Source organism: Varanus komodoensis, unplaced genomic scaffold (assembly GCF_004798865.1).
Source record: "Varanus komodoensis strain SLA01 unplaced genomic scaffold, ASM479886v1 scaffold13_3, whole genome shotgun sequence".
Classification (NCBI taxonomy): domain Eukaryota; kingdom Metazoa; phylum Chordata; class Lepidosauria; order Squamata; family Varanidae; genus Varanus; species Varanus komodoensis.
The window spans coordinates 2,127,843-2,145,530 of NW_025335409.1; the positions used below are offsets into that span (position 1 = coordinate 2,127,843).

At 40.9% G+C, this 17,688-nt stretch overlaps 1 protein-coding gene across 1 annotated transcript in view; it reads right to left on the minus strand.

Moving 5' to 3' along the window:
* Nucleotides 1–17,688, minus strand: part of MOV10L1 (Mov10 like RISC complex RNA helicase 1) — a 42,958-nt gene that overhangs the window by 18,315 nt on the left and 6,955 nt on the right. Inside the window, exons 4-16 of the mRNA XM_044423258.1 lie at nucleotides 14,626–14,816; nucleotides 13,256–13,399; nucleotides 12,714–12,865; nucleotides 12,447–12,627; nucleotides 11,690–11,887; nucleotides 8,725–8,839; nucleotides 6,631–6,808; nucleotides 5,817–5,887; nucleotides 5,212–5,303; nucleotides 4,509–4,567; nucleotides 3,050–3,159; nucleotides 2,458–2,554; nucleotides 30–208 (exon numbers count right to left, since the gene is read on the minus strand). Coding sequence (XP_044279193.1) covers nucleotides 30–208; nucleotides 2,458–2,554; nucleotides 3,050–3,159; nucleotides 4,509–4,567; nucleotides 5,212–5,303; nucleotides 5,817–5,887; nucleotides 6,631–6,808; nucleotides 8,725–8,839; nucleotides 11,690–11,887; nucleotides 12,447–12,627; nucleotides 12,714–12,865; nucleotides 13,256–13,399; nucleotides 14,626–14,816 — 1,767 coding nt within the window. The remainder of the gene's footprint in view (nucleotides 1–29; nucleotides 209–2,457; nucleotides 2,555–3,049; nucleotides 3,160–4,508; nucleotides 4,568–5,211; nucleotides 5,304–5,816; nucleotides 5,888–6,630; nucleotides 6,809–8,724; nucleotides 8,840–11,689; nucleotides 11,888–12,446; nucleotides 12,628–12,713; nucleotides 12,866–13,255; nucleotides 13,400–14,625; nucleotides 14,817–17,688) is intronic.

A 17,688-nucleotide genomic window follows, 5' to 3' on the forward strand; every position in this document is an offset into this window, starting at 1 on the left:
GTGGCAAATCCCATATTGTTAACTGTTACCTGCAAAACTGCTTCAATGACTGTGACAGTTTTGCCAGTTCCTGGTGGCCCAAAGAGAATATAAGGAGTCGGACGACATTCACCCCCAAGTATCCTCTTCACAGCTAGCTTCTGATGCTTGTTCAGCAGAGGGTTGAAAAAGTCACAGTCTCTTGTATTAGGTGATGCAATTCCATTTACTGTATTCAAAATGGTGTGTAAATTTTACAAGTTTCTCCAGAGTCCATGCAAAATGTACAGAACACAACTGTATCTATAAGAATTATTTTACATATAGCATTTCTATGCTGCCCAATAGATGAAGCTTCTTAGGCAGTTCACAGAAACTGAAACCATAAAATACAAGATAATATTTAAATTTAAAAGTTTGAAACTACTGCATAAAAATAAAAATAACCAGACAACCTAGCTTTGTGTGAAGATTTAAAATACAATGTGAGATTTTAAACAGAAACTGAAAAACTAAATGCTTGGGAAAATAGAAAGATCTTCACTTAGCAACAGAAAGAGCACAGTGGACACAAGCAGAGTACCCATGGGAAGTTCATTTCACAGCTGGGGTGCCACAGCAGAAAAAGCCTTCTTCTTAATAGTCTCCTACCTCACTTCAGTTGGTGGAGGCTCCTACAGAAGGGCCACTGACATCTTAGAGTTCAGGAAGGTGTACATGTGTATATAGCAGAGTCTGGTTTTATTGAATGATTTTCAGTTAGTATAGCTCAAAGATGTTGACAAGGTGCTTGGCCAGGTTCATACAACTACCTCAGTCCTGGATTTCTGCCCCTCCTGGAAAGGAAGGAACAACTGTCTGGGGCAGAAAAGTGATTCATGTCTTTTTGCTTGTTGCTTGGGAATATTATTTAACCATGCAGATTCTCCACCATGGAGTTCCTCAGGGGTCTGTTCTGTTCCTCATGATATTTAACATTTCCATGAAATCACTCAAGTGGGGTCACCCAGAGTTTTAGAGTGTGTTGCCATTAATATGCTGATCACATGCAGTTCTATTTCTCCTTTTTATCATCTGCAGGTAAGGCAGTGTCTGGCTTGATAATGGCTAACCAACTGGAAACTTAGTACAGTCAAAACTAAGATGTTTGTGGGTGGTTTGACTAGATGGTGTTTAACCTGTTCTAGATTAGGTTGCACCCCCCCCCCCCAAAAAGAGCAGGTTTGTAGCTTGGGGGTGGTCCTTTGTCACTTGGGGCTCAGATGAGCTCATTGGCTCAAAGTGCCTTCTACCAGCTTCAGCTACTAGCCCAGCTATATCCCTTTCTGGACAGGGATAAACTGGTTTCAGTAATCTATGTTCTGGTAACCATTAGATTACTGCAATGCACCCTACATGGAGGTGTCCTTGAAGACATTTCTGAAGCTAAAGTTCATACGGAACTTAGCAGCTAGATTAATAACTGGGACCTGTAGGTCTGAATGCATAAGAGTAATTAACTCCCTGTATGCTTCTCCCTGTATGCTTCCGGTCCAATTCAAGGTACTGGTTTTAACCTATAAAGCTTTACATGACTTGGGACCACAGTAACTGTCCGGATGCCTCTCCCAACCACAATCTATTTGGACACTATACTCAACCACTGGGCCCTTCCTTCAAATGCCAACTCTGAGGGAGGCTTGGAGAATGGCAACAAGGCAGAAGGCCTTCTCTATGGTGGCCTCCCACTGATGGAACAGTCTCCCAACCTCAAACCAACCTTATCATCTTTTCAGTGCCAGGTTAAGGCAGTCTTTTATGCTAAGGTCTTTAAAGATTTACACAGCTACCCAGGGGCTTGAGGGGATGAGCCATCACGCTGTTTAACCTTTTACAGGGTCATTTCTTCTGTATATCTTAGCTGCTTAAAACCATTTTAATGCTGGTTTGATTTTATAGTATTTCTCTTGCATTTTATTTTTTGCTTTTAAGGGTTGTTGTAAACTGCCTAGAGAGCTTCAACTATGGGCAAGCAAGTAATGAAACAACAACAACAGAGAGGAGTTGATCCATGCCGTTTAAGGCTCTGGATTTTAATACAACCACTTTGAATTTTATTTGGGAATGGATTGTCAGCCAATGCAGATGGAAAAGCACCAGCATAATATGATCATATTGTCCAGTAGCAGTTATATCTTGCTGCGCTGTCTTGGACCAGCTGAAAAACAGATCCAAATGCATTGTGGTAATCCATATAAGAGGTTACCAATAAACAAATAACGGTAACTAGGTTGTTTCTTTTAGGTTAAAGATGGAAATGATAGATCAGTCTAAATGTCCCAAGTCCACCTGTGGCTCCAATGACAATGTTGGATACAAGAACCCACCCAAACTACAGAATCTATTCTGTAATACAGCAAAGGCCAACAAACATCTCAAGGTTATCTACCAAGCCACTTCACATTACCAAAAATAAACAAGTATTAAAATTATACCAACTTGTTTGTGAAGCAACAGTCACAACATCGGAAACAACTGCTTTTTTATATTTTGGCATCTTCTTTCCATTACTATTCTGCATCTTCTCATTCTCATTCTGAAAAAAAACAAAGTTTAAATAATATAAAAATGCACCATCTCTATAAGCAGCAACTTGTGTAAAATGTACTCCCAGCAGGACTCATTGTGACCCTAAAGGCCTTCAGCGGTCATCAACAAGTGATAAAGAAGGGAAAGCTGCACCTGAGATACTGGCTGGATAACTGGGGAGAGTCAGCTCTTAGTACCCCAACTTTTGCCATCCTCTATAAGCACCATAGGGACAAAAAGATAAAGATGGTGCAGTTATGAGATTGCATCAGGGAGAAACACACACATGAGCTGCTAACTTACAACTGAGAATTACAAAGAAAAAGTTATTGCACAGATCCTTGCTTTTGCTGGTGACATTAATATTATTTATGCTTGAAATTTAAGTGCAGGAAAGAACGTCTTTTACCTTCTGATACAGATAACCTGATGCATTTATAGAATGCCACAACAGTAAAGAATTTAGTGAAAAGTGGCTACCAGAATGGTTTTAACAATGTACCTTAGCTTCCTGTGTGATGGTTTGCATTTGAGCACTGTAAGCACCTTCAGAATCGTTCCATTCCTTTACAATTTGTGGAGACTGTACAGTGAGACTATCAGGAAATAACACTTTGGGACAAACATTGAAGGAGAGACAAAAAGGAATGGTGTATTACTCAACTGTGTCAACTGAGTCATTAACAGAAACTGGAGTTAGAGAAGATGCAACTTTTATTCTGCTTTCCTACACTCTTCAAAGGAATGAAATTACAAGAGCACCTTTCCTTAGCCTATGTGCTTTTGACTGAAGTAGTGCACATGAAAGCATGCAAAGTCAGCAAAGATGGAAACACGTGTGTTCTTCAAAATGAATGGACTCATCATTTGTGAACATACTAAGTAGCAGCATTTTACAACTTCAAAAGCCAGCTCTAATTACAAGAAGAAATCGCTTAAGTTGTTTTCGAAACTGTATGATAACTAGCATGACTATGATATATTGGGAAAGATCAGTGAAAATAAATAAGCAAGTTGCGTGGAGAGAAGTCAGAGAAATTGGTAGGGTTTCCTATCCCAGAATAGCTTCATATCACTTTTCTTTTTGATCAGTCTAATGTGCATAATGGATACCTTCTTCTCTTTCTCTGTTTTGGCTTTGCTAGATCATTTCCCCATTGCAACCATAGCATTGGGTGGACCAGAAGCCAGAAAGGATGAGCAAGGAATGGAATGGAAGAGGATGGCACCCAAAGGCAGAAAGAGACCCATCAAAGAAAAGTGCATTTTTAAAAGAACAGAACAAGAGAAGACACTTCAAGGGGAGAATTAGGCAAAAGGCAATAAGCTGGAGAAGCAAGCAATAAAGCACAAGAGGAAGAGCCAAGATCACCAAGACTAAGGTGTAAGTCCTTCGTCACTGTGATCCCTGTCTTTTCCTGGGCAGTGTAAAAACTTGACCTCTTCTTGAAAACCATTTCACACTGAATAAAAAAAGCTTTAAATAGGATTCCTTCTTCTATCTGAATTCTGTAATTCTACAGAGGTGACATGATGAGTCAAAACAAAAATCATTCAATGGTATCAGCTCCTTAAAATCAAGGAGAAAGTTATTTTGAAGCTAGGCTGTATGAACCACTAAGAAGTATTCATTAGAAGGTAGTCCTTTACTAGAATATCCTGCCCAGCTTTCAAGGAAATCAACAAGATATTTAACAGTACAGTGCAGTTAAACCTAATTTTCATGTAAAGCATGCCTGAAATTCCATCCATACAGGTGCTGTTCTCAGTGGAAAACTATGCATATATAGCTCACAAGCACATTAGCACCCACAATTAGCTATTACTAATGGTAAAATATTGCAGGTGTGAATATTGCAGGTGTGCATGACATATATACCAGACCTAACATGAGGAAATTTTAAGCAGTATCCACAAAGTAGTGGTTTTGTTTGAAGTGGTAGGGGACACAAACATCTCACCTTTTTCTCCTAAATAGATTGCTTGTTCAACAGCAAAATGGCATCTCTGGCTGGTAGTCCTATCAATAGATAGGACAAAAACTAAGTTTTAACAGTCAAGACATCACATTATTAGGCCTGATCAATGTATCCCCTTAAGCTGTGGCTGCATTTACATAGGAAAGAGAATATATTTGTTTAAATCGACTGCTTTGACTTCAGCCATTTTACATCACCAGTTAGGGAAAAAAAAATTTCTCAAAAGGCATTATTCAATACTTCCTCAAAGCTGAATGAAAAAAATTGTGTCATTACTAAAAGCAAAGTGTAGGAAACACTTCATCTTAAATAAACAGGACTTAAAAAAAGAAGAAAGGATCGTTTATCTTCATTGTGCACAATTTTGGTAATATGCTAATAAAACAGAAGCAGTCAGCACCATCCACGTCAGTGCAAATAAGAGCTAGATGTTTATTATGACTGATTCCATAGCAATTCTGCAAAGTTGGATCACACTTATTTCTATTTTGTATAGATGGCACTGTGAAGAATTGTCTTGAACAAGTCACTCAAACAGATGATCGCTTGTTCATCTCGAAAATAAAATTACACAAGACACAAGTGGAAGAGTGCCAAGCTCAGGAATTATCCTCCCAAACTGGGAGGCAACATTCTCTGTTTGCTTCATAATGAAGTCGGACACAACTTTTAAGAAAAAGCATACCTGTTAACAAGAAATTCCACATCCATGGGTTCAGAATTATATCTTTCTTCAAACTCAGGATTAAGCCTCAGAGTAACTTCTTCATCATGAATCTGTATATAAGAGGGAAAAAACTCTACTAGTTTGTTTGTGTTTGATCGTCAGGGATTTTTATATCAACTGTATGGTTTATGTTATCAATAAAAACTTTTAATAGAAGATAAATTCCTTTTTAGCAGCATTCCTAGGCAAGTCTGGATAGGAAAAAGTCCTATAGCTCTCAGCATGCTCCAACCAGCATAGCCAAATACTTTTTTTTTTTACATAAACTTGCATAGGATCATGCCCTTAATGGTTAAAATTTGCAGAAATCACAAGCACTGTACACACCTCAGCACTTTGACTCATATCATAAAATAATTTAAGCCATTGCCTGCAATAAATCTCAAATCAAGCAAACTTACTTTTCCTATGTACAGCTTTCATCAGAAATTTTAAGCTGCATTACTTGGAAATAAATTCCACTAAACACAGCATGGATTACTTCTGATTAAAAACATACATTGGGTTTCACTGTTAAATACAAGAATACACAAATCTGAATAAGGAAAACACAACCAACTCACTTCAGTGATATATGCAATATAGTAGATCCTTTGCTCCGAGTACTCTTGGGTCTTTAATATCACTCTGTCACCTAATGCAAAATATACAGAGCTTAGATTTTTTCACCTGTACATATTATAGCAATAGGAAAGGCATCCTCTATATCTGAATGAAGAGTTTTAAACATAGCACTCTTTCAGGGGCAAGATGACCAGTATAGTACTGATGTGAATTAACCTACATACATACAAAGGCAAACTTCAAAAGATATTCGGATTCATGGTTCCAGAAGTGTTCCTATTGGCCAAAATTTTAATGAACTCTATTAGAAACACAGCAAGCAGTCCCATACAAAGCTCTATTTGGTGTATCAATCCCAGCCTTGTTAATTCTTACTGGTTATGCCTCTCTAAAAAGTCAAGCAGGTGTTTTTCCAGTCCTACCTGGAGATGCTGGGAATTGAACATGAGACCTTCTGCATGCAAAGCAGGTGCTCTGCCTCTGTACTATGGCTTGTACTAAGCTTTATCTATCCCTGCCACTCTGGCATCTCTGAAATGTTCAGTTTTCTTGGGAAATAAATAGAAACTTCAAGAAGACAAACTGCAAAACAAGTTTGATACTATCTGGGATCTTTGGAATCTTTTTTTAGAATGTAGGTTTGTAAACAAAATGCTTTACATTTTGGTTGGAAAGTGCAAGAAACTGAAATATTTTGCTTGCCTTGACCAAAATACACTTGAAAGGATCACTTAATGTTGCTCATATGGACAACAGAATACTATTCTTTTGATTGCACAAAGTAGCATCATTTATAAAGCTATGGGCTCATACCTGAACCTAACGGAGGGCGACCCTCTGTGACTCCTGGAACATCAAGTACTAGGAAGTTCCCATTCCTTTTTAAGGTAACCCCATACATGGAGAAATCCTTCATTTCCATCTCTTCATGGATCTCCTCAAGCCACAACAGGGAAGAAAATTTTGCTTTGTAATTAGCTAGAGTCAGGCCCTGAAATGTAAGATGTTTTGTCATCATTTGAATAAGAAAATCTCTAGGACCCACCAAAAACCCATAATGTATGATGAAGCTGTGTAAGAAACATTCTTTTCATTTTTCATTAAAAAAACTCTTTATTAAATCAAGTGATTTTTCTCTTATTTGTATTGTATATTTTTGGTGTATTTTTTAAATTAAAGAAACATTTTTTCCAAAGAACATCACAATGTACATCAGATTCTCAAATGGTCTATAAGGAACAGTTACAGCTGATACTTTTCTTAGTACCAGCCAAGTCTCCTGTGCCACATTCCTGCTGTTACCTACAATCTCAGATCTAAGGCAGAAGTCGGAATACATCCCTGTAGGACTGCTTCAAGCTCCATCTCCCTACAGGCTGGATGAGGGCCATGGACTGGAAGTTCTACATCCCTGTTTTACTGTGCAAAACTGTTAAATCTCCGTCCTTTGATGGGAACAAGCAGATTATAAGAAGCCAAATGAATAAGTGTTCTGAAGCTTTTCTAAAAAAAATCTTGCTGTTTAATCCTATGTGTTTGTCCTGCAAGGAATCCAAGGAAGCTTCTGTAATCTTCATCCTCTCCATTTCCATCTTTACAAGGTAAGTTAGGGTGATTTCTCAAAGACTGGACCAAAGTCACCCAGGAAGTTTCATGGTGATGTGGGGACTACAGGATAAGACTGCTGAGTTCTAGTGCAACACTCTAACCCAGGGGTCTCAAACTGAACTTACCTGGGGGCCGCTGGAAGTAGAGTCTGGGTGAGGCTGGGCCGCATCAAGTATTCCACCACCGTGGTGGTGGTGGGCTGCTCATCCCGCGGCCAGCCCAGGCGCCGCCGGCGCTTTGAAGGCCGCAGGGCCCCTCCCCCGTGCCCTGCCCATCCCGGCAATTGGCCCGTGGGCCGCGAGTTTGAGACCCCTGCTCTAACCACTTTGAAACACCAGCTGTCTTTAAAGTTCATGAGGAGCTGTTGTTAAGGAAATAAAAGTATAGGAAGTAAACTTGCTCAACTAATCACTGTAATGGATGGGAGAAGATCAGGCAATCATTTGGAGAATCTGTAGCAACTTGGGTCTCTCCAGATGTTCTGGACTTCAACATCCAGCTTCCTTCACAAATGAACAGGTTGGCTGGTGCTAAGAACTGTATGCCAAAACCTGGTGAGACTCAGAGTGAGGAAGATTATTGTAGCAGAGATGCATAGAACAAACTGAATTATCCAAGATCATACCTTATCAAATGTTGTACACATCAATATGTAATTTTTAACACAAGACATATGCTAAATCTGTAACTATAAACTATAGAAACAAAATGAGTCAGAAGGAGCTTCCTGGGCTGTCTAGTCTGATTCCTGGCTCCACCTAGCTCATGTAATCCCCTATAAACTATAAAATCACTGTTGCTCTTTAGTGGATTAAACAATTAAAATTAAAATACTATCATTTGAAGAGGACCAATTAGAAACCAATTCTATTGGCAAAAACTTTTCATGTAACAAATATATCAGTTATAATATAAATATAATATCAGTGCACACATATGGACTAGCGTTGGTTCATATCAGGATCTATCAGGATCTGTGCTAGCCAGAACCCTGGCCATCCTTTTGTCCTTCACTTCACACAACTCTTCTTTCATGCCTACTTAATTTCCTGCCATTTGTCCATTTAGTAGAAGAGGCATATAAAAGAGTAAGTGTAATGCACTCCTGTGCCCTTATTTTAAACAATTCTGCTATTTTTATCTGATCCAATCTTTGGGAAAGTCTACTGGAACTGAAGCCATTCTAAATTCAGTTATTATTGTTAATATTGTTATATATACATATAAACTGTACCTGTATCTGAGCTGTGCATTTGTCTGCTTAATTTGGAAGAGTTCTATACTGCAGTGATATCTTACCTCTCCAAGATGCGGGTGAAAGACCAGTATATCCAATTTCTTCTCTACACATTTCATTAAACTGTCTGGAATGGGGTAGTGGGGAATGAAACTTGGTAGCTGTCTTCTTACGCTTCTAAGATTTTAGAAAATAATAGCAGTTTATACTTAGAACACAATTTTTTTTAACCTATTGCTATCAGTCAGTTAGGATGTGACTTCATTTAACAAGATTAAAAAAACACATAGTAATTAGCAACTACACCATTAACGACTAGAGACTGATTTGGGAGCATGTTAAGCACAAACGATTATGAATTTGCCAAGTTCAGTCAAAATTTAAAGCATGAACATGTGTGAAAAGGAGCAAAGGAAGAATAGCACCCAGAAAAACAAATTTTAATTCAGCGTGTTAAAGTTAGCATACATTCCATGATACTGCAAGTAGACATTTCAGTGAAAATGTCGTATTTGCACTACTCCAATGGGTTCCATCCTAGACACTGAGATGCTGCTGTTGGTCCAGAATGCAGCAGTCTGATTCTTACCTGGAACGATTTGAGAACACTTGTGTCCATGAACCACATTGGAAAAAGGCTCAATACTACATGCATAGCGTTTAAGTCTTCAAAGATTAAGCAGATTACGAAAGGTTAAGTACCTTTGCATGTTGGAAATGTTGTGTGCTCTTCTAAATGTCAAACCTGATTGAATCTAGATAATTTATTGGAAAACTACTTCTCTTCCCCTTCTGAAAGAGTAAATGATCAAAGCACTCAAGATTGAAAAAATGTTTAAACTGATGCACCTGATTTCTTGAAGAAATGGACAGTTATTTCCACAGTGTCTTCCTTTTATAATATTTTGGAAACAGAATTATTTCAAAGGGAGACTAAAACTTGTTGCATTTATGTAAGCATATTCATTTTTCATTAGTATTATAATCACAACTGACAAAATTTCATTTGATTCTTATCAGGAACAAATCAAGGTGCCATTTTTATATGGAAAGTCCCAAATTATCTTGCAGCACAATAGCAGAGGCTACATTTTCTTCGGCATGTTATCCCAGCTGTAAGAGCAGTTTGTCAGTTGTGGCACCAGAGCTCCAAAATTCCACCCTAGGGAAACCTAGTAAGTCCATTCACAGTTGGACTGGGCTGTGTGTTTGTGTGTGTGTTTGATGGATTTATATGCCACTACAATAGTCCATATCTGGGCTCTCTGTGCAGCGCACAATATGAAACACCACACCATTCTAAAAACAATAGCACGAAATCAACATATTCAAAACATGTTAACACTATGATCAAAATATAAAGATAATATATCAAATTGAAATATAAAACATTAAATCAAACAATTTAAACTAAAAGCAACTAAAACTAACATGGGGTCAATTTAAAAACGAAATAGCTATTAAGAGCCATTGTTAAAATATCCGGAGAAAAGGTGAGTCTATGCCTGGCTAACAGTGTCGGCAACAGGCACATCTCTCTGGGAAGCCTATTCCAGACCCAAACAACTGCCAAGAAGTTGTTTCAAAGAGAGCCAAAGTCTGTTGCCCTGGGAATTTTCTCAATTATTTTTTTTTCTAAAGTCTTTATGACTTTCCTGCTTGATGGCTTTTAAATTGATGTTGCTATAGTGTGTGCAATAGAGAAAGAGAGAAAAGATGTGTGCACTTGCATTTTTTTTTGTTATTTTTTACCAGCAGCCACAGTGAGAGTATGAAGGATGAGTTCAAACAGAACTCTACTATTTTAGCTTGATTGACTAGGCAGCCTACCATCACAGTTGCTACTGCCCCCCATCCTGAAAAATTATGTGTTTGATACCAGTGGGAGAGGGGGTGGAGAGAGCAAAGAGAAGAGAAGCTACGTCTTGTTTCACTCCCAGTAGGGCTTTTATAGGAGGCAGAAGCAGCACAACTGTTTCATATTGTGAATCTTTTGCTACCCCAACATACTGTCCATATTATTCAGCAACTTTCCTTTTAGATATGCTGGGCTGCTACCTCTATTTTCCCAATCACAGCCTTGCTAGCTGAGAATAATAGGAGACCCAGAAGGATGTGGTACTACCATGTACCATCTCTTCAAGCTCCAAGGAGCACTTTGGGAGGTGGGAGGTGCAGACAGAAAAACTGATGACAGCTGCCCAAAGTGCCACATGGCTAGAGGAGCAAGACTTTCTGCCATTCTTGTGAGGTAGTTCCACAGGCTTCAGTACTTCACCTCAAAACTTCTTGTGTCATCTGGGTTTGGATGTCATGGCAAGCTCAGGGAAGGCTATAAGCTCTTCAATGAGCCATGGCTTCTTTGGGTGGCTTTGTAGCACCTGGTATAGAGCTGCCTTGTTTTGATAGTAAACTAGAACACTGTGGCTTTAAAGCTAACCTGGGTTCTAGCATTTAGACTAAGCCAGAGCCCATCTGATGGACAGTTCTTGATTCAGGTTCTGAATCAGGACCTCTAGAATCTGTAAACTCCACTCTCTAAGGAACCAAACCAAGGGATCAGCACTCCAGGTTAGCAGGTCAATAAAGGCCACAAGCTGGAAATCCTGAGAGTTTCTCAGTCCCTTAAAGGCTTTACACCCCTCAGGGAAGAGATGGAGCATGAAGGGGTAATCTGGAACTGGGAGCATTAAAGTCTTCTGTATTGAACACTATGACAATTCTTTGCAACCTGAAACAATAGTCATAATGGCCTGGTATCATTCTCACACATTTAAGCAGCTCTTCATGCAACTGGGCTTTAATAGCATTAGCTATAACACAACCATTTATAAATTTCTCTTATCCCAATTTAAATTTGTATGATTTTGAAGCATATATTTATCCTTAGAATAAAGGGAAGTAATTGCCAGTGTGATTTTTAGCTATATGTACTTTTATATGGTATTACTATTTAAGCACTGTTTTACCAAAAGAAAAAGCAAGTCCTTTCTTACAGTGAAATTATCTTGGTATAATTGGTAGTACCTTTTGCAGTACTGTGCTAAAACCACTGTTGTCCTTATGTTCTGTTGCTCAGCAGTAACTTGACATTTTCTTGGACAAAAAGGCTTAGAGACTGCTATTAGTGACTCTTCTTCGGTTACTATAGTTGCTTCAATGTAGCGACCAATAATACAGTCAGAAAAACAGAGCAACAGAAGTTCTTTGCAATGTCCAGGGTTTCTTTAGAATAAAATATAGAAATGTGTTAAAGCCATGAGGCAAAGTATATAGGAACATAGTCTTTTATTCTATAATATGTCATATACATGAATCACATGGTCAATGCTGGTTGCCCCTAAGCTTTGGAATATTCCGCCAGGAGAGATGCATCCCATTTCCCAAATCCCCACCTTTAAGAAGGAACTAAAAACATATATGACAGGCCTTCCCAAATTAGTTCTCAGGTCAGTTTTATTTAATATTTCGTATTACTCAGCATTACTCACTGTTGGTTTAACTTCTTGTAAACCACCAAGAGCCTATGGGAATAGGGTGGTATATAAATATTAAGATAAATAAAATATTGCATCTATTTATGTTTCTAGATAGCCATATTTTTGTGTAAGAAAATAGGTTGGGACAACATTCAATTAAATTGTATCATCCATCATGAACTGGTACAGCACACACATTTTGTTGTAATGCCTTTTGGTTACCCATTAGAGTTTTGGACACCAATACAGAGGAGCATAATCGATGGTTATTTTTTGAACAACTAGGTGAAGGAAAACACACTTACTTTGCAGTGCATAATATCTCTATAGAAATCTTAGTCCCAGAAGGCAGAGAGATATCTTTGCTGGGATCAGTTTTTTTTTCTTCATTTTCTTTTCGCGCTTTTTCACAGCGCAATTTTTCAGGCTGTGTGATAATAGAACTGTCCTGGTTTTCGCCACTGTTTATGTACACAGGTCCAAATTCTGAACAAAAGGAGCAGGGAGGAAACTAAATGACTAAGTACACCAAATGCAGCCTACAGAGCAGTTAGCTGTTATATATATGTTACCAGTAACAGCTTCTTTAGGAACTACAGATGATGCTGGAGATACTGTTGAACTCTTCTGGTCCTTTCCTGGCACTTGAAGACTAAATTGGTTCATTTTATCCCAGCCACCTAGTTTGCAGCTAATTAAAGAATGTGTTGCTTTCCCTTTGTTCCTAGAAACAACAACACATGATTATTAACGCTTGAACCTTGGATCCTACTGTGCCTGTAAAACAGCATGCTTCAAGATACTTGAGTATAAAGCTTCTGACCTCTGGATTGTTTTATAACATACACTGATGATTTCTCTATTCACCATAAGATGCAGCTTGATTTTCCAATTAAGTGGCTATTTGACACAATGCTCCCAGCTACCTGACAAACTTATGCTATCAGTTTCACTGACCCTCCCAGCTTCAAATGTCTATTTCCATCAATTTGAATGAAGTTCTGAAGACAAGCTAACCAAAATGCAGCATGGAGAAGAAATACAACATGCTTTAGGCATAAGAAATGCTTTGTAAATTCAAATCTAGGCACTATCAATCATGATTCCAACTTACTCTATCCAGACATCCATGCTTTTACATTCTCCTAGTTTGACATTTCCAAAGTTTGTCAGTTGTGACACCTCGAGACCTTCTTTGTCTTTCATTAGTACATTTTCACATGGTTCATTCATATTGATTCCTTGGGTTAGAGATACACTGTAGGAGAAGAAATACAGAATAAGAACCAGAGTTGCATCACAACAATCTATATACAATAACAAATATATTTCAAACTATTGAATGTGCTTCCTGCAGCTGCAGCACTGTTTTACTAAAAGTGGCAAAATTCTCAAAAGTGATCTGAATGGATACAAATATATGTAAGACCTATGCTGACTTAAAAGAGACAGCGTCTTCCTTACAGTGAGGACCAGAAAATTGGAAGATTAAGAGTATACTTGTAAAGGCATACTTTCTAAAGAGTTGCTATCATGAGCAATTTCATCAGAAGGAAAACAACAGCAGGTTGCCACTTGGGTGCAATACCTTTTGTGTAATATAAAGCTCTTCAAAACAAGCTTGCTGTTAAGAGGATTCCTAGTTATCTATGGTAACTAGAAATTTTCCCTGCAAAACTAAGTGGAGACTCAGCAGCGTAGGTTTATGGCCTATTTCCAAGCAGTAGTTTACTCTTTAAAATAAGAATTCTTTAGCTGACAAATTAAACTCTGCTGCCATGTAATGAATGATCACTGAGCCAACACCTGGATAGTGGATGACTCATGCTTGAGTTTTCAGGAGTATTAGCTTCATGTATCTTTTTTGTTCAGATCAAAACCCAGTAAATCAAGGTAGTGACCAATGATCACAGATTGGCTGGATTCAGACAAAGACCACAGGATTGGGCTGACTTCTGATGCCCTATCCCCCTGTAGCAGCCACAGAAAAAACAATGCCAGCCACTTTATAATATGACCCTGGAGGAAAAAGGGGAATTCTAGTGGGCAGGAAGAATGGGAGAGATGCCAGGATACAAGAAATCTTATAGCTTCTCCAATCTTGGCCCAGCCCCTTTCAGAGTATCCTCTCCAGACAGGCCCAATGGCCAATCCAAAGGGGAAACATTAAAAAAAACCAATTATTAAAAAATATTTTGCTGCTCCTCTTGCTCTGCTGACAGGAGCCCCAACATTCAATACATGGAAAGCTCCAAGATCAGAGGGTTCTAACTAATTTCAAATGTCACTAGAACATTATGGCACAAACTCACATACCAGGTACTAGTATGCTTTGCTGTTGCAGAAGACTACAAGGTCTCATGTGGATAGATAGATGAGACCTCCAGTTATTATACAAGCTTCCAAATATTAGGTGGTTCTATTCACTTATAGCTAAATACAATGCATGTAATTTTATCTAAAGTATGAGTCAACTTTTATTACCCATTTGTGTCTGCTGGAGCCATACAGAGTGCTCTCCATATATAACAAGACTGATTACTCTCCACAACAACCACATTGACCAGATCATGCTTCTTGGGAAAATAGCCATCAGGAAGTCTCAGGAAATCCAGAGTGAAAAATACACTGTCATCTACTACACCAATTTTTCCACACACACTGGAAATATGAACCTGTAACAATTGTATTTATTTTATTTATTTAGAAAATTTCTATGCCACCCCATTTGCCGAAGCCTTGGGGCGGCTGACAAAACATCAATTAAAATATAATACATTAAAAATATAAAATGAATTAACAATATAAAATAAGTCGCCCTGGCCAAAGAATAAGGAAATAATATTAGCAATTAAAATGACGCTTAAATAAAAAGGTCTTCACCTGGTGCCGAAAAACAAATAATGACGGCGCCAGGCGGACCTCTCTGGGGAGCGCATTCCATAGATTGGGCGCCACCGCAGAGAAAGCCCTCCTCCGAGTACCTACCCTCCTAATTTCCTTCATGGAGGGTTCCCGGAGAAGGGCCTCTCCCGCAGATCTCAGGGGGCAGGCGGGCGTATATGGACGTAAGCGCTCCTTCAGGTAGCCAGGACCCAAGCCGTTTAGGGCTTTACAGGTCATCACCAACACCTTGAATTGGGCCCGGACTTCAATGGGAAGCCAGTGAAGCTGACGGAGGACTGGAGTCATGTGAACATAATGCCCAGTCCCCATCAGCAGCCTGGCAGCTGTATTTTGAACCAGTTGAAGTATCTGGACCGTCTTCAAGGGTAGCCCCACGTAGAGCGCGTTACAGAAGTCAAGACGGGAAGTCACCAACGCGTGTGTCACTGTCGCCAGGCAGTCGTACTCCAGGTAGAGGCGCAGCTGATGGATCAGCCGAAGCTGAAGGAAAGCACTCCTCGCCACTGCTGTCACCTGAGCTTCCAGTGAAAGCTCTGGGTCGAGGAGCACTCCCAAGCTGCGGACCTTCTCCCTAAGAGGGAGTGCAACCCCACTCAGGACTAGGTTCAATTCACCCTCTCTGAAGCCCAATCCGCCAACCAACAGGACCTCCATCTTGTCTGGATTGAGCTTCAGTTTATTGGCCCTCATCCAGCCCATTACCTCGGCCAGACACCGGTTCAGCACAGCCACCGCCTCACCTGGATTGGTGGAAAACTAGAGGTAGAGCTGGGTATCATCAGCGTACTGATGATTCCACAGCCCACACCTCCTGATGACCTCTCCCAGCAGTTTCATGTAGATGTTAAACAGCAAAGGGGACAAAATGGACCCCTGCGGTACTCCATGGCATAGCTGCCATGGTGCAGAGCCATAGTCCCCCAGCACTACCTTCTGGAATCGGCCATTGAGATAGGAGTGGAACCACTGCAAAACAGTGCCTCCGACCCCCAATCCCGCTAGCCTATCCAGAAGGATACCATGGTCGATGGTATCAAAAGCCGCTGAGAGGTCCAGAAGAACCAAGAGAGACACACTCCCCCTGTCCCTCTCCCTGCACAGGTCATCGTACAGGGCGACCAAGGCAGATTCAGTACCGTACCCGGGTCTGAAGCCAGAATGAAATGGGTCCAGATAATCAGTTTCATCCAAGAGAGCTTGGAGTTGTCCCGCCACCAGCTACTCCAACACCTTGCCCAGAAACGGGATGTTGGCCACTGGTCTATAATTAGTGGCCATCTCTGGATCCAGTGACACTTTCTTCAGGACCAGTCGGACTACCGCCTCCTTTAAAGGGGCAGGTACCTGACCCTCCCTCAGAGAAGCGTTAACCACTTCCAAGATCCAGATCCCAATCCCATGCTTGGCATTGTTTATTAACCAAGATGGGCAAGGGTCCAATAGGCAAGTGGTGGGACGTACTCATCCAAGCATCTTGTCCACATCATCAGGCCGCAATAACTGAAATTCATACATTAATTTTGGACCAGACGGCAGCATTGGTGTCTCCCCAGAAACTTCTGAGTCACTAATAGAGTCTAGCTCGTGACGAATCCGAGCGATTTTCTCCCTGAAATGCTTGGCAAAGTCGTCACAGCGGGCCTTCGAGGGTGGAACCAGATCTTTCTTAGGGCCAGGGCGGACCAGGCCTTGCACCACTCGAAAAAGCTCCATCGGATGGCATTTTGAGGAGGCAATGGAAACGAAAAAGAAATTCTTTTTCGCCGCCCTCACCGCCACAGCATAGGCCTGATAATGGGCTCTCAAGTGTGTTCGGTCAGATTCATCCCGTGATCTCCTCCACCTACGCTCTAGCCATCTCCCAGCCTGCTTCATCGCCCGCAATTCAGGTGTATACCAGGGGGGAAGAGTGGGCTCTGCCCGGCTGGAGAGGACGCTTAGGAGCGATCGTGTCAACAGCCCTGGTCATCACCCCGTTCCACAGTTCAACCAGAGCCTTGACAGGAGCACCAGTCTTGTCAGCCGGAAACTCCCCCAGGGCCTTCAGGAATCCATCCGGATCCATCCGGCTCCGGGGGCAGACCCACACAATTGGGTACGCACCCTTACAGAGGGAGAGGCCGCTCTCGAGCACAAACCTCACCAGGAAGTGATCTGGCCATGACAGGGGTGTCAAACATAAATTCCTCACCCTCAGACCACCCTCTTCCTGCCCCGTCGAGAAAACCAGGTCCAGAGTGTGTCCACGTTCATGGGTCGGGCCGGTGACATGTTGAGACAGCCCTATGGCCGTCATGGAGGCCATGAAGTCCTGAGCCGCCCCGGTCAGACCAGTCTCAGCATGGAGATTGAAGTCCCCAGGACCAACATCCTGGGGGTCTTCAACACCAGGTCCGAGACGATCTCCATCAGCTCAGGCAGGGAGACTGTTGGGCAGAAGTGTGCACGGAACACCAACAGAATCCCCAATCTGTCTCCGTCGCCCAACACCAAGTAGAGGTACTCCAGCCCTGGCCTCGAAGGGACCGGAAGTCCCGTGAGGGAAATGGAGGCTTGGTAAACCAAAGCAACCCCCCCTCCCCTCCCCTCTGGGTGTGAACGGTGCTGAACCAGATACCCGGGCGGGCACATTTGAGAGAG